General features: G+C 38.3%; 4 protein-coding genes and 1 long non-coding RNA gene across 9 annotated transcripts; 3 read left to right on the plus strand and 2 right to left on the minus strand.

The window, feature by feature from the left end:
• Nucleotides 1–2,665: 2,665 nt before the first annotated feature.
• Nucleotides 2,666–5,564, minus strand: LOC143370184 (uncharacterized). The gene is made up of 2 exons (XR_013085569.1): nucleotides 4,367–5,564; nucleotides 2,666–4,285 (listed from the first exon to the last, which is right to left on the minus strand). It is a non-coding gene; the product is annotated as an uncharacterized LOC143370184 (long non-coding RNA).
• Nucleotides 5,565–7,906: 2,342 nt separating this feature from the next.
• Nucleotides 7,907–10,226, plus strand: LOC143370183 (odorant receptor 9a-like). Its single transcript, XM_076814924.1, has 9 exons — nucleotides 7,907–8,059; nucleotides 8,182–8,307; nucleotides 8,383–8,500; nucleotides 8,583–8,844; nucleotides 9,144–9,260; nucleotides 9,357–9,447; nucleotides 9,519–9,655; nucleotides 9,758–9,890; nucleotides 9,992–10,226. The coding sequence occupies exons 1-9, from the start codon at nucleotides 8,024–8,026 to the stop codon at nucleotides 10,043–10,045; spliced, it is 1,074 nt and encodes a 357-aa protein (XP_076671039.1). The 5' UTR covers nucleotides 7,907–8,023; the 3' UTR covers nucleotides 10,046–10,226.
• Nucleotides 10,227–14,172: 3,946 nt separating this feature from the next.
• LOC143370181 (odorant receptor 13a-like) lies at nucleotides 14,173–16,861 on the plus strand. The gene is made up of 8 exons (XM_076814922.1): nucleotides 14,173–14,751; nucleotides 14,902–15,018; nucleotides 15,090–15,207; nucleotides 15,272–15,536; nucleotides 15,798–15,893; nucleotides 15,983–16,073; nucleotides 16,148–16,492; nucleotides 16,569–16,861. Exons 1-8 carry the CDS (start codon nucleotides 14,647–14,649, stop codon nucleotides 16,620–16,622), a joined length of 1,191 nt encoding a protein of 396 aa, XP_076671037.1. The 5' UTR covers nucleotides 14,173–14,646; the 3' UTR covers nucleotides 16,623–16,861.
• Nucleotides 16,862–18,391: 1,530 nt separating this feature from the next.
• Nucleotides 18,392–21,000, minus strand: Mus81 (mus81 structure-specific endonuclease subunit). The gene is made up of 6 exons (XM_076814451.1): nucleotides 20,496–21,000; nucleotides 20,095–20,402; nucleotides 19,815–20,028; nucleotides 19,534–19,738; nucleotides 19,330–19,451; nucleotides 18,392–18,682 (listed from the first exon to the last, which is right to left on the minus strand). Exons 1-6 carry the CDS (start codon nucleotides 20,856–20,858, stop codon nucleotides 18,437–18,439), a joined length of 1,458 nt encoding a protein of 485 aa, XP_076670566.1. The 5' UTR covers nucleotides 20,859–21,000; the 3' UTR covers nucleotides 18,392–18,436.
• Nucleotides 21,001–21,453: 453 nt separating this feature from the next.
• On the plus strand, nucleotides 21,454–25,447 carry Shc (SHC-adaptor protein). 5 transcript variants are annotated; one of them, XM_076815813.1, is made up of 12 exons: nucleotides 21,457–21,726; nucleotides 21,812–21,947; nucleotides 22,009–22,367; nucleotides 22,462–22,532; nucleotides 22,612–22,672; nucleotides 22,752–22,925; nucleotides 23,015–23,178; nucleotides 23,256–23,494; nucleotides 23,572–23,724; nucleotides 23,810–23,937; nucleotides 24,024–24,134; nucleotides 24,223–25,447. In XM_076815813.1, exons 3-12 carry the CDS (start codon nucleotides 22,269–22,271, stop codon nucleotides 24,355–24,357), a joined length of 1,335 nt encoding a protein of 444 aa, XP_076671928.1. In that variant the 5' UTR covers nucleotides 21,457–21,726; nucleotides 21,812–21,947; nucleotides 22,009–22,268; the 3' UTR covers nucleotides 24,358–25,447. The 5 variants fall into 5 exon arrangements, with proteins under 5 accessions (XP_076671931.1, XP_076671928.1, XP_076671927.1 ...); XM_076815816.1 differs by having other exon boundaries at nucleotides 21,454–21,820; nucleotides 22,242–22,367; XM_076815812.1 differs by lacking the exon at nucleotides 21,457–21,726 and having other exon boundaries at nucleotides 21,733–21,947.
• The last annotated feature ends 99 nt before the right edge of the window (nucleotides 25,448–25,546 follow it).

Genomic DNA, 25,546 nt, shown 5'->3' on the forward strand with positions numbered 1-25,546 from the left:
CTATGGGGACGAATGTAACATGTTACTTGGGCGAGCAAAATAGCATGCAGGATAGAAATTCTTCAGGTGATAATGATTGTCTATGTCTGGTTCGTTTGGAACCTTTTAGTGAAAGCTGTTCGAGAGAGAAGTGGATCCCATGTCTAGACTTTAACTTTACCGGTTAGTCCCGCGAAGACTGCACTATGGGTGATCTTCCCTACGTATGTCATAATTTTAATTCGGAGCGTGTAAAATTTAATACCTATCATTCAAGTATTAATAAATGTCCGAAGCTGGTTATGCTTTCTACCTTTCGTTATTTAAAATTTATTTGTTTTAATCGTTACTTAAAATATGTGTATTTAAATATTTTTTTTTCTATTTTGCGTTAGAAGAAGTGATTTCCTTAATTCTCCACAAAATAATTAGCGTTACTTTCGCCCCCACCGTATGTTACTTTCGTCCTACCCCTGCAGGACAAAAGTAACAGTGACAGTCACTGCGGAAAGTTGCCACAACCCTTTGACTACTTATCACGTAAGGCTGAATCTGGGCTCAAATAAAAATGCTATGAAAGGTAATTATAGGCTAGGCCAAATGTAAAAAAATGTTACTTTTGTCCCCGCTCTCCCCTATTTACTAAGTACGGCAATAATTACAATCGAACCAAGTGTAATTCGTGGAGGATCTTGTAATAGCTACAACTCCAAATGGTACCAAACGTCAGCGAAAATACAAAGAACGATCAACATAATGCAACTGAGGGCTAGCAAAAACTGCCAACTGACTGCAGGAGGATTGTATGACATGAACATAGCGAATTTTGGAGCGGTATAAAATAATATAGAAATAATACGGCTGTCTACAAGCCTGTACGTCGCGTCGTGACGTAAGTGACAACTAATTTACCATATACTTCAATTTTAAGGCTTTTAAAACATGCATGTCGTATTTCACGATGTTACTCTCAATGAAGGAATGATTCTTTGTTATTACCCTATGATTTCGGCGAAGGAGTGCGTACTGTGCCTACTAACAGCAAGTATTTACTTCACATGATATTCAAATCGGAAAATTTTAATATCATAGTAAACATGTATATACATTTTTATTATGTACACGAGTAAAATTATCATACTATATGAGTCTTCAACAGTTATTCAACAGTGCGTCGCGTACCTACGTATTTTAAGAATCTCATAACTACCCAGTTTTGTGCGATTTGCATAGAATTGATTGACTTTCTAATGCTGCTGCAAAAAGAAGCATATTATGAAACGTACGTGTTCAATCGTTCAATTTGATGTGCAACCGTGAAAAAAAAATGGATATTGAATGCGAATGGTTTTTTGAAAGATGGGAACCGCAATTCAGAACAAGCGTTTGCGCCGCCGCGGTAAAACATAACATATACGGGAAGCAATATGCTGTATTGACATCGGGAATGCCGGCATGCAATCATCAACACTCTAACACTTCCTACTGTATCATTATACCGCCCATTGTTTTCTCTTTTATCGGACACCATGAAGGAAATCTCCCTATGTCCGACAATATCTAAGGAAGAACTTAGCAAGCACCAGAGTATAGGGAGAAAAATACAGTTGTGGTGGCACGTGCAACGAGCACGCTGCCTCATTACGACTACGCAGGCGAATAAGTCAACAAACCCCACAGCAGGGGTTTGTTGACTTATTCGTCTCACTATTCTAAATATAATGAAAACTACGATCTCGACTCAATTAAAACAATTTTAAAAATTAAGCCTGTATACCTACCCAATGAAATTTGTAAACTTTTGCTGTTTAACAAGTCAATAAAGTACCAATGGTCTATTTATAAAAATTAGAGATGTTAAAAATTAGTCAACTAGCCCCGATCTCCCCAACGATTTAGGCCACCGGTCTCTTAAATCGTACCTCCACTAAAAATAGTATCAATAACAAATAGAAAAGAAAATATTCAATGTAAAGTAATGATTATTATATAGTTACATAGGGTAGATGTGGGTATTACTGCGGACTTTTAAGGTAGGTTAACTTTAGAACCCTCGATACGGCGTTCAAATGAATGAAAGTTCCTCCTTCTTTTTTTAAAAGAAAGGTGGGACCTTAATAATTCCATAAAAAAATATAAGGACGGGGTAATAAGCACAGTTAATTAAAAACAAAAAGATTTGTCGATCAATGTCATTGCACGAGTTACTGCGGACATGCATGTATTACTGCGGACATGCATGTATTACTGCGGACATGCATGTATTACTGCGTGCCAGTTACTAACGAAACACCAGTTACTGCGCATGTATTACTGCGGTCTGATGTCAGGCCAATCATAACCTTGGTACAAATATCACTTGTAGGGTAAACCAACCAGTAACTGGGCTTCTACATGCTTTACATTTTATAATCGTATTTTGAAAAATTATGACAAGAATAAGTAATTACATTTATAGATTTTCAAGAAAAATAAATTTAAATGCAATTGAAACAGTTGTTTCGTTGTTATACATACCTAAATATATTTAAGTATTAATCTAGAAAAATTATTTAACTTTCTTTATTTACTAAAATCAGCAAGAATGAGTAATAATTTAAATCTTAGTAATTAGTAGTACATAGTTGTATTTATTGCACCATCCGTACTTAAATGAATAGTAAATTTAATGTTATCAGGTACAATGTTTTTTTTATAAATATTATTTAATATATTATAACTAATAACAGCTCAGGTAATACAATGTGTCATTAATAAAGTTTTCACTATAACTTTTTTGCTGATTCTTTTTGCAACAACATTAATGATTTGGCTTCTTTCCTTTCTTCAATTTTCTTCATTCTTGTTGTTTCAATAGTTTTTGCCTCTCTTTTTTAATCTTTTTTTGCTGTGTTAAAAATTTGTCGTTTTCTTTCTTCTTTCTAATTTTCTGCTTTTCTATTTTCATTTTCACTTGCTTTTCGACTCTCAGTTGCTTTTTGATTGTTGCCTCTTCAATCTTAATACGCTTTGCGTTCTCTTTAGTTTCTATGGTTTGCTGCCATTGAGTACCAGGGACAACAGTTGGAGTTTTGATTTTACGAAGTACACTTGTTTTATTTTTTGGATGTAACATAGCATCATCAGGCCAATACAAGAGTTTTTGTATGGATCCAGTTGTTGATTTTTGTTCCTCTAAATTTGTAATGTCATGCAGGGGATTCTTCGTTAACAATTGACTAGAACATTCTCCTATCTCTTCCTTGAAAGTATCCGTCCTTGATTGCTTGTTAGTTGTCAGATCAAGGGGTTCTAACGAAGAAGGGGCTATCTGGTCATCCTCCGCTAGTATGACAATATTATTTAAAACCTGTTCGTTAGAAACCGCTATTGCGAAACTCCGTTTGATTGAACGTTGTGTCATTGTGTACACTATCGAGGTCATTTGAGGAGTTGTCTAGAATAGGATGCGATAACTTGTACCATATTTCGAAGAGCCCTTCATCTTTTTTTAATCCTCCCCATATAGGGTTTGTATTCAACCTAAATGCTTCAAGATGACTTGGTGTTAAAAAATTTTCAAATACTTTCAACGAGTTGTTTCCTATTGTTTCATGAGTATTTGTTTGAGGTTCAGAATCGTCTGTCAATGTGGTAGGTAAATCTGGGATCCGTCTCATTATCTTACTAAAATCCAGGGCATTAACATCAAAAGGGTACAATCCGCATTTCCTAAAACCATTTTCTAACATTTTTTCCATCCTCATACTGTCCAATGTTCTTTTCAATAATGGAGCAAATTGGTATTTATGGATGCCAACACTAATTGATGTTTTACAATATGCTTGATATGTTTTAAGCCAATGTGCTTTTAAATTTCGAAACACACACACATCTAAAGGCTGCATAATGTGCGTAGCATTTGGATGCAACGCTACAAGAACTATCTTATGGTCCGAACAGAACTTGCTCAAGTGTAATGTCATATGTGAACTATGCCCATCAACATATAAAATTACAGGACGTTTAATGTTATTTTTTGTCAACCATGGCTCAAAAATATTGGCAATATATTCGTAAAAGTTTTGGGAAAGCATCCATCCATTTTCGGAAAATCCAAATGCAAAATCAGGAGGTGCCATTTCTGCAGCATTCTGTGGTAAAGATTTTCCAGCAAAGAGGACGAATGTAGGAGCAAGATTGCCAGCAGCATTGGCTGTGACTAAAACTGTTATATTGGCTTTTTCATTATTACCAACTATGTTATATACATTCTTGCAACCTTTCGGCGCAAGCACTGATGAAGGTACAGGATTTAGAGAAATGCCTATGAATAATACACATTTTTTTAGAAAGCAATGAAGCAACATTAAATAAATTTTATTTTTTAATTAACTATTGTTAGTACCTGTCTCGTCACAGTTGAAAACTCTATTGGGCGCAATCGACATAATACCTTCACCAATAAAATATTCACCAACTTCTTGAAACCACTTACGTATACTATAATCTGATACTTTGGCTTTATTTAATGACAAATTTTCAGACACTCTTTTAACAACTTCTGTATGTCGTTTTAAAAATCCATCATACCAGCTTCTGCCTGGCGTATTATTAATAAACGAATTCTTCCTTTTTAAATTTACGCATATCACCCGAACACTTTCCAATAATTGCGCCTTTGTTACTGGAAAACCTTTTTCGCAACAATGAAAAATCCAATTGACTAAATCGTTTTCTTCATCAGCAGTGAGGACAGGTGCAGGACCAGGTTTTTTATCGGCATAAATGCCTAATTTTTTAGCTCTTAATGTGCTTTCTGGTATGTTATACTTTCGCGACACTTCAGAAATTCGTTTCCCATTTCGTATTTCTAGCAGCGCAACAGATAAATGTTCTTTTAAATAACACAGCCGTTGGCTTTTTCTTTTATTTCTTGACTCCTTATTTTCACTTGAACTTTTTCTCGGCATGCTTACAGAATTACACGTGATTATACGCACCGTTTCGTATTTTGCAGGTTATTGGTATATACCAAGACGTCAGTGAATACAGTCGTAGGTCCGCAGTAATACATGAACATGGTGTCAAGTAGTGCACCTAATACTGCGGTGAGAAATAAAAATTAAAACTAAAATGTAGACGACTGATTTACTGTTTCTCTGAAAAAATAACTCTTATTCTATCGAGCAATACCGCTACAGTACATGTATTACTGTTAATAACAAAAATATAAGTGTTTTTCAAGTAGGTGTTCATGACCGCCATATCGGAAATCGACCGAAGTTTCGCCTTGACGAATTCCAAACTACGATAAAAGAATTAATATTAACTTTGCTGTACATACTTATTAATAAATATCTGTAATAAAGTTGAAAATTATTTTATCAAAAATTTTCAAAAGATTATGTACTTTCCAACACTATCATTAAACCGGTTAATATATTCCAGCGAAGTTCAGGTGGGCGGTTCGTGGACGCTAGCATCCATAGCGTCTTCTACGTGCTGCACGGAAGGGGGTGCTCGAAGCCAACAAAGCGGCGGGCATGCAACGGATAGGGAAAACTAGTAATGCGCGTGTAGGCTCGTACCCTTAAGGTGAAATTCCACGGCGCGTGGCTCGCCGACTCGCGCCCTGTGATGCCAGATCGGGGACGGGTTCCCTGGAGAATTTCCCCCACCTCGCGCACACTACGCCGGAGCTACGTGTCCGTGAGTTGGACTCCGAACCGCCGAGCTCACGAACACGCTGCTCCGGCGTAGTATGCGCGGGGTGGGGGAAATTCTCGAGGGAACCCGTCCCCGATCTGGCATCACAGCTCGCGCCCACCAAGCCGTCTCGCCGAACCTGGGCGAGCCGAGCCGACTCGCCGAGCACGCGCCGGGGAACTTCACCTTTAGGGCCTAAGGGCGCGCTACTAGAGTTTTCCCTATCCGTGGCATGCCCGTCGCTTCATTGGCTCCGAGTACCTACTTCCAGGTAGTACGTAGAAGACGCTATGGATGCTAGTGCCCTCGGACCGCCCACCTGGACTTCGCTGGTTTAATCACTTCGCACTGTAGCATATAGGGTTTCATTTTAAGATCTCTAAATTCTGTGTGTCGTATTTGATGATGTTGACGTCACTATAAGGGAATGATTTTTCATCTTCTCTGGAAACTGTCTATAGTCTATGCTATGTACATGTCAGAAACACTACTTTTAGGCGCGGCAAGGGCTACAACGATACGCGCTCCAGGACAGTTCTGGGGTTCATCACAGTCCTCTTACCAAAAGGTGTTGTGTACCAGGAGATTAAACACTCGTTCCAAAAAACTTAAAACGATATTTTATTTAAAAGTAAAAACTCTTCCAGTACATGGAGTTTACGGAGAATATAATTTTAGCTTTGTAACTGCTAAGACGCTGTGTACTGTCTGAAGCTATGAATCCAACTGCCCTCGAGGGTCCTACAAGCAGGTAGCCCTTGCGGAAAAACCGAAAAGACACTTCGAGCCCCCCATCGACTCGCCTTGGGTTTGGGCAACGAAGGTCGAAGTCAGCCTCACGCTTTCTAATGGTTATTGAATAAAGACAGGGTGAAGTGCTAGAGAGCGTGCTCTTTGACAAGAACCAAACGGATCTCCAACAAAGGCATAGCCTTCCCCACTCCGTGGCCAGATCCTCCAGGAACAGAGTTCCTATTTTTTAGTAATACGGCGTCGGGCCGCTTGCCATTCCCATATTCTTTATTTCATTCTAAACAACCAATTCTTCGACACCCGATAGCTGGGAGACCCAACGTGGTCACCAGCCATCGCCCGTCGTCAAGACTGTTTAGTCTCGCGTACCCTCTACAATCAGGACCGCACACAGGCCAAGTCCCTGCTATAAAATCTCTGAAGGCCCTCGGCCGCCCCCATAAATTTGGTGACGCTAACATACACTAATTGTAAGAATATGGAGTAGAGTACAGGAGAGATAGTAGTAACTGGTACTGGAAATGTGTGGAAACGGCTAATGGCAAGCACACGAGTGACATCATAATTTCATGTTAACTTGTACATGGTTACTTAATATTTTCAAAGACATGTCTACTCTCCTTGCAACAATATTTAGTTAACTGTCAATGGGCCCGATTGATTTCCCCAAAGAATACCACGAAACTATCACAGAAAGCAATACTCTGAATTGCAACACAAAGAAAAACAGTTACCGTGTTTGATTATTCTCCATTTTCTCTTCCTCTTCACTCGTCACGGTCTATGTCCTCTGCTGGCAACTACTTTTCTTCGCTCCACCCGACATCGACAACTGCACTCGAAAGCATTGGAAGATTTCTGAAGCTATATATACGTGTAATGATATTTCCTTCAACATTGACGAATAAATTACACAATGATATTAAAAGGGCTACTACGAGGCGATACAGGATATCGACCTCTCACCTGTGACAACGTGTTATTTTCTACACCATATGCTGCGTTTCCAAGCTTCGCACGTGTATATGATGCCATCAAAAATTGAAGAACGCTCCGTTTGACGCGACCCATCTTCCCCCTCAGCCGTATAAAACTAATTCATACCAGCAACAGGACAGTTTTGGTAAAACCATTCGCGTTGGTCTCGGTGTGTTGATTGCCAGCGAAAGATCCTGGAATATGAATAGTAAGATGAAAGCATGCCACGTGTAGTACAATCATATTTCAATTACAACTAGAATCTCATCGTAAACTTACTGTAACTGAAACGGAAGCACGGTTTTATTTATTTTTTAAATTGATGTGCTGATATACCAATGATGAAATGTACCTAAATGCCACGTTATTTCTTAGCCGTTATTTAATCAGATTCTGGCGTGTCTTCATTTATTATAGTAAGGCTGCAATAATGTATTCTAATGTTCAAATATAATCGAAAGCCTAATCGAATTCAGGGCATTCGGGGCATCCAGTGCTTCAGAGAGGAAGGGAAGGATGCGGCGCGTTCGAAGTCTCTCATTACAAACCACTGAAAAAGTACCTAGTACTTCTTGGACAATATCCGTCTCAAACGGACTTGAAGAACAAATCCATCGTAATTGTGATGGTGGGTAGTATCATAACGTTCATAATACCGACGGTAAGAGAACATTTCAATTTCGCTACTGTATGTTGCCGATGGAATATAAAAAAAAAACAAAACGGACAAGTGAATAATAATCAGACAATATTGTCGCACGATCGTGGTCTGTGATTTGGTAGATATTGCAATTCTATGTACAATTACGCAACAAGAATGTGGACGAAGCCCTGGAGACTCTACCACAATTTGTTACGTGCGCTGCCTGTATCATCAAATTATTAAGCCTGCATTTTAACCGAGAAAACGTACGTACAACATGCTGTACCTACTAACGGACGATCGTCAAACGCGCGGCACCATAGTAGTTCCAAATATTTTAGTTTAGAAAAGTATTTCTCACCGTGGAGAGTGATTGGCAAAATCAACTAGCGAGCAAGGAACTGGATATATTAGAGGAAATAACCGGGAAAGGAAGCACAATCGCGTACCGGTACAGAGGTAGGTACTTTATTCTGGAGGTCTTCGCACTAAATGTTCGTGAGAAGTATTTCGGGATCAGTTACCGCGTGTTACTTTTCAGGAATTCTGTTAACATTTTTCGTATCATTCGTGGCAATCCCACTGGTCAATCCAATGCTAGATATCGTTCTACCGCTGAACAAAACACGATCACGGGAAGAGATATTTAGTCTTTACTACTATGTGAACAACGATGAGTATTTTTACGCGATATATTTGCATTCAGCCTGGTGTGCCATTATCGCTATATTAAGCATAGTGGCGGTGGATTCCTTAAACATGATCATCACTCATCATGCATCTGCGATGTTCGCCATATGCGGGTACATATAATATTGCAACTTAAAATACCACTGTGTGGCAATGCATCATGCATTTTATACATACAAATGAACAGTGAAGGCCGAGGGGAAACCGAAATCTAACGTCTCTTGATCTTCAAACTTATCCAAATGTTCCTTCAACGCATTTAACATTTAGTAATCGACGTTTCATTCCGCGCGCATCGTTAATTTCATTGCAATTGTTCCTTCAAAATGAAATCGGTCGACCACGATATTCATTACATTCCCAAAAAAATACAGAAAACATTTGTTCATTCGAGTAATTGTGATAAACGCAGATCTATGATCGACAAAGCAACAGAATGCAACGACGTAGCTACAGTGGGACGCGGCCCGATGGACGATGGCCTCGAAAAAATTAGGGAATGCGTGGCCGCCCACAATAAAGCCATCCAGTTTGTACCGATTGATTAATACTAAATTGAACCGACGAAAGGCAGTGATGGATGCCACAGAATTCAATTAATTCGCTCGCTCCTTTCTGTTTCGAGATTCTTCGATTTCCTGGATGCAACGAACCGAATGAATTTCCTGCTTCAAGTTGGATTTAACATGATCGGCATTAGCGTCTCAGCTTTTCAAGTAAGAGACGATTCGCTGGGGCAATGCCGACAGCGGGGAACCGATGAACGCACTGAAATTCTCTTTCACAGGCGGTTAGGCACCTGGATGACATGAAACGAGCCGTCAGATACGCTCTTTTCTTCGGCGGACAGAAATTTCATTTGTACTTCCTCAGTTTACCCGGACAAATACTCTCGGATTACAGCGCAGAAGTACTCGACCATATGTACGTTTTCAATTACGTAACAGAGTAGGGGGGCGTAGTATTTACTAACTACGGCAATAATTATAATGAACCAAGTGTAATTCGTGGAGGATCTTGTAATAGCTACAACTCCAAATGGTACCAAACGTCAGCGAAAATGCAAAGAATGATGAATATAATGCAACTGAGGGCTAGCAAACCCTGCCAGCTGACTGCAGGAGGATTGTATGAGATGAACATTGAGAATTTTGGAGCGGTATAAAATAATATAGAAATAATACGGCTGTCTAAGTACAAGCCTGTGCGTCGCATCGTGACATAAGTGACAAGTAATTAACCATATATTTCAATTTTAAGGCTTTTAAAACATGCATGTCGTATTTTACGATGTTACTCTCAATGAAGGACTGATTCATCGTCATTATTCTATACAATGATTTCAACGAAGGAACGTGTACTATGTCTACTAACAGCAAGTACTTCGCGTGGTATATTTAATTCAGAAAATATTAATATTTTAGTAGACATTTATATACATCTTTGATATGTACACGAGTAAAGTTATCATAACATATGACTCTTCAACAATTATTTAATAGCGTGTCGCGTACCGTAAACTGGGGGAACATTGGCGGCGCGGGGTAACATTGGCATACCCTGGAATTACATTGTTTTACGACAGATTGCAAAATAAAATAAAATAAACAAATTTAAGTGTCAATAAATGTTACTGGCTTCAGATTAGTAAAACTTAACCCGTTAATGCTATCTATATGATGTGCCAATGTTACCCAGGTACACCAACATTTTTAACATCTATTAAAGAAGGAAATGGAAAAAATTTGTATGCATTTTGACACTTGTAGTACAATCACAAAAGATGCAATGTTATGATAGGATATTTAAAGCAAATGTGAACATGTTAATTTTTAAATTATGTAACAAAATGTTGCAAAAACCCGCTAATGTTCCCCCAGTATACGGTATGCATTTTAACAATCTCATAATTACACAGTTTTGTGCGATTTGAATATAATTGATTGACTTTCTAATGCTGCTGCAAAAAGGAGCACATTGGGAAACATATTCAATCAGTCAATTTGTTTTTCGTCAGCGTCTTATCCTGCAATCCGCGCTCGCGCGAGCAGGTAAACTGGCAACAGCGCTTCACGGACGCATTCCACTACAACCATGCACCGTCCCGGCGTTCGGAGAGCTGCCAGCGATCGCTGGACAGCATTTTGGGATGGTCTCTTTCAAATTAACGTCGCTAACAAGGGAAGGTCGCGATCCGGACGAGCGCTTTTTGAACGAGACCGGGCTCAAATTATGGGGGCCGATGGGCATTAAAAAAGTGCAAAACATTAGGGGTATCTCGCTAGCCGTTTTTATAAAAAATGGCTTTAAACATATACAGGTTACTAGATATAAGAAAACAATCAAGTTCTTAACAGAAGATGTTGTAGCTGCGAGCGTTACGCCGCAGGTTCATGTTCTAGAGGTCGTACGTTCGAGACTCGGCAATGGAAGTTTTATTTTTTTATTTTTTTCCAACTGCATTTCTATTTCTTATTCCTTTTTTTACTCACTGCTGTATAAATAATGTATAAGAATTATAAAGTATAGGATGTGGACTACAATTTTTAATAACACGTATAATATAATACAAGTAAATTGTGTATAATATTTTCTAATATTTCACGATATTACAATTTATTTGTTATTGCAGACGTTACAATCTATGCGCACTTTTACTGTTGGTATACTACATGTTGCGTGATTCATGTTGCATCACATGTGGCGTTATTCATATTATGTGAAAAACCGACTGACAACCTCCCCGTGGTGCACATCGGTTAATACTAATGTCGGCGGTATTTTATTATTTTCCAGTATCATGGAATGTACTATATGTTGTGGTATTTACATTATAATATATTGAAAAAATACGCCACATCCCATACATTTGTATGTTTACTTCTACTATTGCTGTATTATGTATTGCATGTACTCATTATAATATTATGTTCACATCTATATTATTTGCAATTTCTGCGCACATATATATTCAGTAGCCAAATACATAATTATTAAAAAGCGAATTTTATTTTAATAAACGCTTTAGCCACACTTGTTATTAATAAAAAAATAAGTTGATTAATAAAAAACGTGTTATTAAAAATTGTAGTCCACATCCTATACTTTATAATTCTTATATATTATTTATATAGCAGTGAGTAAAAAAAGGAATAAGAAATAGAAATGCAGTTGGAAAAAAATAAAAATATAAAACTTCTATTGCCGAGTCTCGAACGCACGACCTCTAGAACATGAACCTGCGGCGTAACGCTCGCAGCTACAACAGCTTCTGTTAAGAATTTGATTGTTTTCTTATATCTAGTAACCTGTATATGTTTAAAGCCATTTTTTATAAAAACGGCTAGCGAGATACCCCTAATGTTTTGCACTTTTTTAATGCCCATCGGCCCCCATAATTTGAGCCCGGTCTCGTTCAAAAAGCGCTCGTCCGGATCGCGACCTTCCCTTGTAAGAGTTATTCTGAATTTCCCGGTCGGGTTGAAAAATTTGGGGATAATTTAACATATTTTACATTTACTTAATTTTTTTTCTACCAATTTTTTAACCATAATTGTTGTAAAAAGCTTTTGCAAACAGTTTATTTGATACAATAGGCTAGTACAAGGGTATAGCGCCGCGGTCAACCCTGTCTGGCTAAAATTTTTGAAATTGAGACGGGTACGAGATCAGTCGACATTATTTTCAAACCTCATTACAGTAATCTGGGATGCGAGTGGTAAACCGATCATGAAAGCGGAGCGCGCGGCTCACTTACCTGGGCCGGGGAATTCCGCACAGCTCTTTGCGACGTTAATTTGAAAGAGACCATCCTAAAATTTTCGGAACTCAGGCATCACTGGTGCCAGTGGCAGCTCTCCGCTGGGCCGGTGCATAGTAGTAGTGGAATGCGTCTGTGAGGCGCTGTTGCCATTTTACAAGTTCGCGCGAGCGTGGGTTACAGGATTAAACGCTGACCCTGTATGGCTGTGAAAAGAAATGGAAGCTGAATACCCAACGAATGGTTTTCTGAAAGATAGGAAATGCAATTCCGAACTGGCTTTTCATAGTAATGTTGATGAAAACCAATGAATATGATATTTTTGACGCGGCGGCAAAACATAAATTTATATGAACCAGTTCACACGGGACGCGAAGTTTTGCGACTAAGGTCGGGGCCAGATATATTGGCCGGTGAGTTTGTTTTTGCAATCAGCGATCGAGGAGAAATCAACCACCACTACTCGTGCTGATCGTAAATAGAAGCAAGATGTATAGTTACCGATGTTATTCTTTTATTTGCACGTTTTGTAATACGCAAAAGAAAGTGCGTCGTGTTCTGAGTTTTGTTTGTTTGAAATCGTGTAGAGGTAAATGAACGTCTGTAGCACACCGCATACTCCAGCGATATTCACAGCAATACTGAACGAGCTGGTAAAACAGAAGAAGGGATTGCCCAAGTAAATCAATAGGGGATACATTATGAATGATGGTAGGGTGTCAATTATATAATGTCACGCATGACAACCTATATTTCCTTGTATAACTGTAAACCCGAGACATCGTTGCTCATAAATGATTGAAATGCGTTCGCTAGATGAATTTTCTTTTTGCGTTTATAAAGAGACCGTCACATACCTGGCAGACCAGGTTCACAGCAGGTTTTATATTTTGCAGGATGTTAAATAAAGGAATTAAAACATGGTGAAAAATGGTGAGAAAAGTATTTGTGTTCCTCCTTTTTTAGTTAATAACATTCATGGGACATGTTCGTAGAGTGTGATCAAATATTTCAAAAATACATCCCGTACATTTAACACTTCGAGTGTGCTCATCAGCTTCTAAGAATTCAGAAAACAGAAACAAGCCTTAGATCAAGACCGCGCAAGGAGCTGGCATCACTGAGGGGGACAGCTCGACACTCGGGTGGTTGCTCGCAGCTAGGCGCTGAAAACAGCTCCTTGCGTGGCCCTACCTTAGATCCTTGGAAGATGATATTACGCACACTCTAAGTGCTAAATGTATGGAATGTATTTTGGTAATTTTTACGGCGGAACGTTAAAGTTTCGACGAAAGTTTCGTATTTTTGCTAATCTTCGTATAATGTGGTATAACGATAAACGTGACATCGATAGAAATGCTGCTCGAGTGATTTCAATGCGCGGTGGACAGTGTTATCGTCGAACTCCATGCGTCAGTAATTGTTGTTGACTACAATCTTTCAGCTGTTATAATAACTATGCTCAATTATTATACAGTGCACTGCATTTAGAGGAAGTGAAGTAATTCGCATTTTAGCATGATTTCTTGTACCGAATAGCGTCGCGTAATAAAGACTTTCGCCGCTCTACGCGTTCATGAGCAAGTCTCATCTGCAGACACAGAGGGAGAACTTTTGGTGAAGTGTTTTCAGTGTTACATATATGCAGGCATTGCAGGCGCACAATGCCTGTGCAGGTGTTGAAAAGGACATATACATCTGTGACTACTGTAAATAGACCATTAGCATCTGGAGTTTATTTCTATTAGCATTTTGGTCATGTTTTAAAAAAATTAAATCCGAATATATGCAGTTTTCACGGTTGGTTTAGATTACTTGAATAGTAGCTCGTATTTAGACCACACTTTCAAAAACGAAGATTCTGAATTTAAAAGAAATGTTACTTTTATTCAATTTCTTTCAATTGCATATCATAAGGCCAACATTTTTAACATGTAGATTCAACTGTCGCATCATAAAAATGTTGAACAGACGTGGAAAGAATCCTGAAATAAAAATGCTAGCCCATATTTAAACCACTTCCTCTACGTAACACCTTGATTACGTCTGATCGTTACTTCGTCGATCCGAATTGAGAGTAGAATGGTCAGTGTTTCAGGGTACCGAGGGTGGACAGATTGACTTACTGAAAGTCCCCGGTTACAAGACGCTTGAAATGTACATGTCAATCGTGGGCCAGTCCCCTTTACAATCGGACCGAGACCGTAAGATCAGATTTGCTGTGCTTATAATCAGTAACATAAGTCTTTTACTACCATCGGTAAGTGGGATGCTTCGAGCGTGTAATTTATTCTTCTCGCGATACGATTGTTAAAGTAACAAGAGGAACGATACAAAAGCGGCGAACTCCACGAAACAGAGCAGCAAAAACGTATGATAGCAGAAACGTACCATTCGATAGTTGTTTCAGTTTATTAAATCTCTACGCGACAACGATGCAGATGGAATGATGGATTCTATCCCGGTCTCAGTCACGATTCTCGTCAGTACGATAAAATTGTTGAACCACAACATGAACAGAGAGAAAGTATTTATTCGCTGCGTTATACAAAGGAGTTCTACTACTTCAGTGAAAAATCATGCGGGTCTACTTTGCAGTATAAACAGTTGTTTCAATTCGTGCACGGGGAATGGGAATCGCTAAGGTTCAGCAATGAACTAAAACTTCTAAATCAGATTGCCAACCGGGGGAATAAAGCAGCTGTACTATACAGGGGTGAGTACTCTTCTCGTAATTCTCGCTGGGGTTTCTCTCCTTAAAATCGAAGTGAACTTTCCAGGTACTTTAATGTCGTTTCTGGCGTTTTTCCTATTAATTCCGTTGACTCCCATTTTTCTGAATGTCGTTCGACCACTGAACGAGACCCGACCGCGGCGTCACATATTTCAGCTAAATTACATCTTCGTGGACACCGACGAATGTTTTTATCCCATATATCTCCATATGGTGTGGAGTTCCTGTACTGTAGTGATGATTATAATTGCCATCGATTCGTTGTACATGATATTCGTTCATCACACTTGTGGATTGTTCGCCACATGCGGGTAAATGTTTGTCTATCTATTATCCAAAGCTGTAACGCAGGGCTGCGCGTGGAGCGGTTTTTAGCGCCTAAGTAGCGCGTAGCGTAAGTATATGTATTTCGCTAAAAACAGCTCCTTGCGCAGCCCTGCTGTAAGGCATCGTAGATACTCGTTGATCTTCTTTATAATGTCCTGGCGAGTGTCTGCCAGAGTTTATCCAAACCGAACAGACTCGTCTGTCGATATTTTATTACATGGTGTGAGTTCTTCCACTGAATACAGATATCAGATTAAACAGGCAACGGAGGGTGCAAATGGAACTGTCGACTTGTACCAACACTTCAAGCAATATGCGATCAGCCACAATAGAGCCATACAGTTTGTAGCACCTAAATCCTATTAAATTAGGCGAAAGTAGCGAACAATTTACAAAATTCAACTGACTTGTCCCTTTATTACGTTTCGAGGCTTTACGAGCTCATTGCCAATAGCAGCCGAAACAGTTATTTGCTTCAGGTTGGACTGAACATGACCGGCATTAGCGTGACGGCCGTTCAAGTGAGGAAAATAAACGCAATTTACTATTTCTACGATGCTGGCTCCAGAGCCAGATTAACGTTTTCCTTTGCCAGATTTTACTGCACTTGGACGACCTGGGAGAAGTTCTCAGGATCGGTATGTTCTTCAGCGCTCAGAAATTTCACTTGCTGGTGCTTAGCTTGCCTGGACAGGCGCTCGTGGATTACAGTTTGGGATTAGCCAATGATATGTACGTTCTTTATACGAATGCGACGCAGGAGAAGGAAGGACCTTTAATGCTTTACGTTCACGTGTTTCGTGACAGATACGCCTCTAAATGGTATCAGACACCGGTGAAGATACAAAAGATGCTCTACGTAATGAAGATCAAGTCCAGCAGACCGTGCATGATAACCGCGGGGGGATTGTACCAGATGAACATAGAGAGTTTCGGAATGGTGTGTATTGAAAGTAATAACCAAACGGTTACGGCGTGCACAGAATTTTTAATAACCAGCAGTCTTTAATTTTAAGATCGTTAAATCCTGCGTGTCGTATTTTATGATGCTGACGTCCCTAAGGGAATGATTTTTCATCGTCACTGGAAACTGTCTATAGTCTGTGCTACGTGTACTAAGAATACGAATGAGTAGAACCCTGGGCAGATAGTAGTAAATGGTACTGGAAATTAATGGAAACGGCTAATGACGAGCACACGACTGACATCATAATTCTATGTTAACTTTTACATGGTTACTTAATATTTTCGAAGGCATGTATACTCTCCTTGCGACAATATTCGGTTAAATGTCAATGGGCCCGATTGATTTCCCCAAAAGAATACTACAGAACTACCGCAGAGAGCAATACTTTCAATTGCAACACAAAGAAAGACAGTTACCGTGTTTGATTATTCTCCATTTTCTCTTCCTTTTCACTCGTCACGGTATCTTTCCTATACTGGCAACCAAAGAGGATAAGATAGAGTGGAAGCATCCCATAAGAGCCCGTGTTAAAAAGTAATATACGAGATTCAGCGCCCTTTGGTGTTTCAGGCCATCGAAATTTCGATAAAAGAGGCAATAAGTCAACGAATTTTAAATCTACGAATATCCCAAGCCCCCTACAAACAGCTACAAACGGCTACCAATGGCTACAAACAGGTGTCATGTTTGGCTTGGCTTCTTCACCTCCCACTCTGCTACCCGCAAACTGAATAATATTGGGCCTGAACAGACAGGTGTCGCTTACATCGCATATTTCTGCTTCTACTCTATCTTATCCTCTTTGCTGGCAACTACTTCTCTTGGCTCCACCCGGCAACTGCAGCCGAATGGGTTGGAAGATTTCTCAGGCTATACGTTTAATCAGCTTCACCTTTGACGAATAAATTATATAACGAAATCAAAGGCACTAGTATGAGATAAAGCCCTGTTTTTCCTCTTTATGGACATGTTTTGAAAAACGTGGACGTTTTAAAATTGGCCAAATGAAAAGTAATTGAATGTAACGCTGCGTCAAATCACACCGGCTCGACTGGTCGCTCGGGCCTTGCGGTACTCGCAGCGGCCAAGCGGCTATACCTGTCACTTTTATATAGGGTATTAATGAGGACCGCTGCAAGGTTTAATACCGTTAATAGTTACTGGAAAGTCACTCTCTGTCGATGGCACTTATTGTTTGAATCCTTATTTAAATAATTTTGTATTTAGTTAATTCCCAACTGTGCTTACAAATAACACACTGGATAACTTCTTCATGTACAAGAGTGCGTCGCGTACCTACGTATTTTAAGAATCTCATAACTACCCAGTTTTGTGCGATTTGCATAGAATTGACTTTCTAATGCTGCTGCAAAAAGAAGCATATTATGAAACGTACGTGTTCAATCGTTCAATTTGATGTGCAACCGTGAAAAAAAAAGGATATTGAATGCGAATGGTTTTTTGAAAGATGGGAACCGCAATTCAGAACAAGCTTTTGCGCCGCCGCGGTAAAACATAACATGTTTTATATGAGGCAGTTCGCACGGGACGTGAAGTTTTGCGACTACTAGACGGCATGTTTGCATTCGTTTTGACGGATGTACGTACATACGTATTGCTTCACCGCGGATGAGCGCAGCGGTAAACCTACGGGAAGCAATATGCTGTATTGACATCGGGAATCCCGCATGCAATCATCAACACTCTAATACTTCCTACTTTATCATTATACCGCCCATTGTTTTCTCTTTTATCGGACACCATAAAGGAAATCTCCCTATGTCCGACACTCCGCTCTTAATAATTGATCATTCTCCTAGGCAGGGGTGTGCGAGTAATTCAAAACGTGCAGTGCTAACCATTCTTCAATACTTCTTCAAGGTGTAAAATATTTTTATTTATATAAAATATCATTTATCAATTTAAATTTTTCTTTGTATATAACTGATAAATTGTTTTACTAATCGCTGATCCAAGTTGACGTTTTTTATCGCCAAATTGAATGCTCGACAGTAATAATTCCCCATTGCAATCAGATCGTTGTAAAGCGTCGATCAAGATCCGCGGGGTTGGATACCGTTCCACGATTGCCGTAGCTTTATCTACAGATATCCCTTTTAACTGTAATAGTTGGCGAATAAACATTTCGCTTACCTTAAACACCTGAAAAGAAAAAGATGCTCGTGTATTTGACAGGGCTTGAATAGGTTCCGAAAATAACTGTTTCGAGCTGTTATATAAAGGTTCTGATTGAAAGAGTTATGAAGAACCTTTATTCTGAATAACTGTTATAAAGAACCTAAATATCAGACTTGAAAAATAAAAGTTTCGATCTATGGTATTAAATATTTATTGCACTTTTTACTATAATAATACACGGAATAGATATTATAAATTATTATTTATATTATTAATTATTATTTATATTATTAATTATAATATTAATTATATTATTTATAATAATTTATAATATCTATTCTGTGTATTATTATAGCAAAAAGTGCAATAAATATTTATTACCATAGATCGAAACTTTTACTTGTCAAGTTCATTTTTTCAATGAGGGTCCACCTCACCATCAGGACCATGATTCTGACAACATATTAAAAAATCATTGAAAAAATTATTGAACTATATAGGAACCGTAACTTAAACTGATATAGTCTGACATTTAGGTTCTTTTTAACAGTTATTCAGAATAAAGGTTCTGAATAACTCTTTCAAGAACCGAAATCTCTATAATAACGGTTTCAAGCCCTAGTATTTGAACATTAATATAATTTGCTACATTGTGTAAATTTAATACACACTTTTTGCTTCGACGCTGCTCTATTAAAATCTTGGAATTCCATAAGATTAAGCGTACTATTTGAAAGATCCACTTGACCGACATTTTCCTTTCTACAGCTTACTAAATCTTTTTCCTGGAACCGTAATGTACGTTATACATCAACTACGATAAGTTACTTAAGTTAATACAAATATTTTTCAAAGAAAACTACGTGCCTTGAAAGTTTTGCTTAAAATCCTCGTTAATGATGACAAATAAAACATAGAATCTTTATGATGCTTGGTATACTTTACTGAGAAACCATCTTGTATTAAAGTATTAACAGAAGCTTGCAACAATGATGCATGTGGTATTGCTAATCTTTGTCGTTTACCATATTCCTCGACTACATACATAAGATTTTCGATCCCAGACTGCTTCAATCTGAACTGTATAAAAATATACATCCATGATCAAACGAGGATGCATAAGTACAACAAATCAAAAATTCAATTATTATATTACCTTCTGTTCATAAAACCTTCCGTCTGTAATACTTGCACTTAAATCGTCCATTCGTTTTCTTTCTACTATATACGGCAAGATCAGTTCATTGTTCGTAGCTCTACATCTGGCGATCCATGTAAAATCGCCAACTTTTAAGTGACGTACCTCGAATATTACACCAAGTCGGGAAAGCTCCACTAATGTAGCATCGTGTTGAGGCTTTGTTTTACCCCTAAAACATGATTTCTCTTGAATTTTGTGGTAAACTTATATGAAAAACTAATGAATTCAATCGTACCCACAAGTTTCCTGTGTATCTACTAACAATATTACATCAAATGTATACGATTCTAGATAAATATCTTTTTGAAGATCATCGGTGGAATTAGTCTTGCTATTTCCTGCTTTATTTAATGCGCATTTATCAACAGTTTTTGTGTTTTCCGCTTTTTCTGAGTGGACATTATTTTGCATGGGCTTCTGCTTCGCAGTGTACTCATCGGCTTGTTGTACATTCTTTTTGCTGGTGACTACCTCTATATCCCTCGACTTATGAATCTGTGAAGATGTACTTGCGCCATTGTCGCCCAATGCTGCCAGTTCTGTCTTGAAATAAAACAGTGTGTTAAATTAATGCGTTACGGAATCTATTTGCGAGCCGATAGCGTAAAGAACCACGCAATGCTTAAATGCACTTACCCTTTGACTCGTGTAATCCATGTCCGCTACAATTTGCTGGAATTTCCTTCTGGATACATGCTCCTTGCTGTAATCACAATGTACACAGACAAACTCATTGCTACTCGTTGAATCTTTATTTCCAGCCTTGTACTCTTCAAATCTTTTGTCCAACATCGAGCACAATTTTTTTCCGAAATGTTGCAATATTATACAGTCTTTTCCGGATTTCAGCGGTAAGGGATATCTTTTTAGAGATGCGAGTGCCTTCGAAAAACTGCGCTGTAAATCGGAATTTCTGGAGGCAGCTTCTTCCCTCCATTCTTGTAACCATTGCTCGAACAACGGATTTGGTTTCTCCGATCTAAGTTTTATTCTCTTCATAATGTTATAACCTACACATATCACACGGTTTTATGTAATGACACATTTTGCAAATTATTCTTCATGCAGTTTACATTGCGATGCACTACTGCGATCGGCAAAACCACCACACAACTCCACAACCGACAACCATTACAAAATTGACAACACTCGGTTCTGGTCAGTTCTGCTCGGTTCGAAATGGTTCGAAATCGAATCATGGAGCCTCCACGCATGCGCGCGATGGTGCCCCGATCGTCCAGGGAGTGATCGGCATAATCGCAGCCATTTGTGGCAAAACCGGAAATAAACATAACCTAAACGTTTATCTATCTCTTTCTATCAGTATTAGTCTCTTTCTTTTTTACAGTTTCTTTCTCTGTCTACTTCCGCTTTTGCCACAAATCGCGGCAACCAATCAGCGACGATACACGTTGTTCCGATCACTGCCTAGAGGATCACTATATGTACTATAGGATCAACCACGGTGTCTATTACACCGTGGGAGCAACTATACGCTCCATAAATTCATAGTAATTTCTTATATCGAAAGATATACTAATGACTGAATAATTCTACCAGGAATGTAACATCTAGAAATTTGCATTATGAGTATATCTACTTCTCTTAATTTCTTACAGAAATTCTATTTTTTTTTGGTTCCACAAATCATACAAAAAGAAATACCTATATCTATCTAAAATTCGAAGAGTGAAGCTAATTAATTTATTCACTGGATTCGCATAAAAGCTATTTATTTAACTTAATACATATATCAACGTTCAAAAAAGCATTATGTTCTTGAAATTTGATTGAAAGAAAGGGGACATTTCATGTGCATCGAGCATTAAAAGTGGAATAAGAACTGATAAGAACTGCGGTACGGTCGGTGAGAAAGACAATTTAATTATCGATAATTCATGTTTGATACCTATGGAATTCCGCGAATGCATCTGATATTTCTGGTTTGGCAGACAATCCAGGTGAATACGCATTTATCGTAATACCGCATTATACGAAGTGACTACGAAGTATTCCTACGAAATGATTAATAGATCGAGCGAGTGTAACTGCATTGTGGGCATTTGATCCCAGCGAACTGTCCGCAAGGTATGATCTCATTTCCTGGTAAATCATACGTACTTTGACAAAAAAAATTTCTTTTTCGCAGTTGAAAATGTTTCAGTCACTTGCATTCCCTTATCATTGTCAGTACTGTGTTATAATCGAAATTGTCAACATTACATAAGAAATGACAGGCAGCAAAGTATTTGATATACAACTGAATAATGTGAACTAACAATTTGGCCGATTTGACTAGAAAAAGATATAGGAGTCTTTCGACTGTCAAAGAAAGGGCATGATTAGAGTTTTATATAACGCTGGCATGCCTGTGTGTTACAGTTATATGTATGCACGTAGAATTTAATAATGGCAACTGGAGGTAGTAGTTTTATAAGTAAACCAGCCAGAGGATGGTTACATCCAGACCATTTAGTGAGTAAGGAAGGAATCACGTACACCGTTAAGGTAAGTGTGCAATTTCCTGAGACTCAGTTTAATATCTTAAGCACTCGTGACATCGACTTTTACCAAACTTTTGCCTCCCATATGAATCTTTCAGTATATAGGATGTCTCGAAGTATACACCTCTATGAAAAGCTTAGACTTCGAGACGAGATCATGCGTTGCCAAGTAAGTATTCCGATGTACATAAAACGGCGCGCAAAGCATGTATTCTCGCACAGCTTCAAAGCGAAATTGTACTTTTCAGAGAATGCATAAACAGAGTTTGCGAGGCGGCTGGATTAAAGTCTGCAGACAAAAAGAGAAGGGTACTTATCCGCAACATTCTTGCTTTCACTTTTCAGCTTTATATTCTAATTGGAATATTTTCTATTTACATTTACCTAGGTGGACAGAAAAGTGCTGAGAGCGATAGCGGATAAGCCTCGCATGGAGCATACAGGCGCTACTATAAATCTGACTATTAGCAGCTGCAGTTTAGGTTTGACTAGCGTAGAAAATGGACATATTATTGCTAAACACGAAATGCCGCGTATATCCTTCGCTTCGGGTGGTGATACGGTACATTATATTTTACCTATTGCTTCTTTATTTCGCGCCAGTATTTTACATAGTTTTCCAAGTATAAAATAGTCGCGATATTGTAATAGGAAATACTGGATTTCGTGGCGTACGTTGCAAAGAATATGCAAGAGTGGCGCGCTTGTTATGTATTAGAATGTGGAGGAGGATTGGCGCAAGATGTTATATCCACTATTGGGCAAGCTTTTGAACTGCGATTTAAAGAGTTCCTGACGAAACCAGCTTCGTTACAGTAAGTACGACCTGTATATCGCATCGTGTATATATGATTTTAAATTTACTCGGTACTTCCCTCCATTTTTGTTACAGTCCTATGCTAAACGGGATGCGGGAAGCAGATCGGGACTACTATAACGATCTGCCAGGCAAAGTGCCGCCAGATATCGGTCCTCCCCCAGTGCCGCCTTTGCCAACTGCAGCGTCAACACTACCCAATTTGAAACACCATCACTCTGGGCAGAATCACGTATCACGGAGTAGCGCGCAAAATTCTGCCCTGCACGACTCGTTCTCATCTAATTCTGATAGACATCATCAACAATGGGCAGGTGAGCAAGAATTTATAATTACGCCGCAAGTTATAAATTTCGTCTACCAGTGAATATAAATACTTCTGACTTTACAGAGACTGGTAACTTAATCGACTTGAATTCCGACGGAACGACTACTGCAAATTTCGATATGCCCCCTGAACATAATTACGTGAACGATAGTGTGATAGCAGCAAGCAGAGAAAGCCATCGGGATCAAACATCGCTTTTTGATGTATTTGACATGCGTAAGTCGTTTGCCGTATTAATATTATGCGTTTTAATCAATCCGCGTAACGCGAGTTCTTCACGTAAGGAGGGTATAACTTTCAGAGCCGTTCAGTTCTGCAATATCGGATATGAATAGACTAAGTCCTCATTCTCAGAAGCAGCAGCTGAAGCAAGAGATATGGTTCCACGGCAGCGTGAGTCGTGCCGAAGCAGAATCCATGCTGACGAGAGTAAGACCGAAATTAATATATGAAAGTATTCGAGGTTGTACGTACGGTAGTGTAAGCTATTAGAGTGCAATATTTCATCTCCATAGGATGGCGACTTTTTGGTACGAGAATCTCAAGGCTCGCTTGGGCAATATGTTCTTACGGGTTTGAATAATGGTATACCAAAACATTTGTTGTTAATCGATCCAGAAGGCGTGGTAAGTATCGCGGCAATGTTGATATTTTTATGCTACAAGATACTTATCGATAAAGTAAAGCGACATAAATAACTTAATTCGATTCCAGGTTCGCACAAAAGATCGTGTTTTTGATAGCGTAAGTCATTTAGTAAATCATCACTGCGACAATGTATTGCCAATTATATCAGCGGACAGTGTTTTAGTACTTCGATATCCAATTCCTAGACGTACGAACAATTGACTCTGAGAAAGATTATAATAGTGCCCGAAAGGACGAGCAAGATTTACATAAAGTACCGATTGATCGTATCGATACTCGATGTAAAGAAAATTTCATGCCTACTACGATGCTTTCAATACCATGCAATTCAAAGACCCGTCAATCGGTATAAATGATGAATATAATTAAAATTCGATCCCATGACTGTTTCAAATTATAATTGTGCTGAAGAATACTTTTCGAAGTTTTGCTCTATATTCTTAATAAAATGAAGAATCGTTACTATCTTATAAATGATGAAAGGGCTAATAAATATCACCCCACTATTGATAATAATGTCAAAATGCACAAAGAGGAATCTGAATTATATTCATACTTTTAAGAACTGTTGGCCACTTGTAAGAATTGGCTGACGCGTGAAACTTCGCGACGAGATGTCTACCTGTATCAGTGGATTTTCTAAACAATTATATGTGTGAACGACGTGCATATTGTTTAACATATCAGTATTTATGTTATTTCCAATATTTATTAGCTTCAAATTTTTCCAGTCCTTGAAATCATTTTCATGTATTTCCAAATGCAAAATGCTAATGTATAATCACTTTCAATTTATTTGAACGCCAATTTTTTCAAGTATCCCAAATTCATTCTAAAAAATTGCCACAGTTTTGCTCGATTTATTATAATTACTATTTGCATTTGCCCGCTCCATTTACCTACATAAGTCTGAGAACCGATTTTCGTACGTGCAACTCATACACCTCAAAGTGTGCCACAATTCTCTAGTAACAATTCGGTACTCGCTACTGACTAGAATATAAATATATCTTTAATTTTATATGTAATTTGTACCATGTAGATCATGGCTTACATGAGAAATGTTTTTCTATCTTCGAGTCACTTCGTGTAGGGCCCATATCAGTGTCAACGTGCAAAAATATATACTTATATATATTTTTACGAATTTTGTAATTTTCTCGTTGTATAATATTTTGATTATTCCATATTTATAAGATAATCTCCATTTGTAATCTCGATTTTAATAGAATGTATATGATATTCCATATTTATATTGCTTTCTATCTGGAAATATATAAATTAAACCTAACTCTCTACTCTTTATACTTGATCGCAAAAATATTTCAACTATATCGCAAATTAATTGATGTCTATCTCTATTTGTTTAATTGAAATTCAAATACAAGGA

This window comes from Andrena cerasifolii, chromosome 6, assembly GCF_050908995.1.
Source record: "Andrena cerasifolii isolate SP2316 chromosome 6, iyAndCera1_principal, whole genome shotgun sequence".
NCBI classification, from domain to species: Eukaryota; Metazoa; Arthropoda; class Insecta; order Hymenoptera; family Andrenidae; genus Andrena; species Andrena cerasifolii.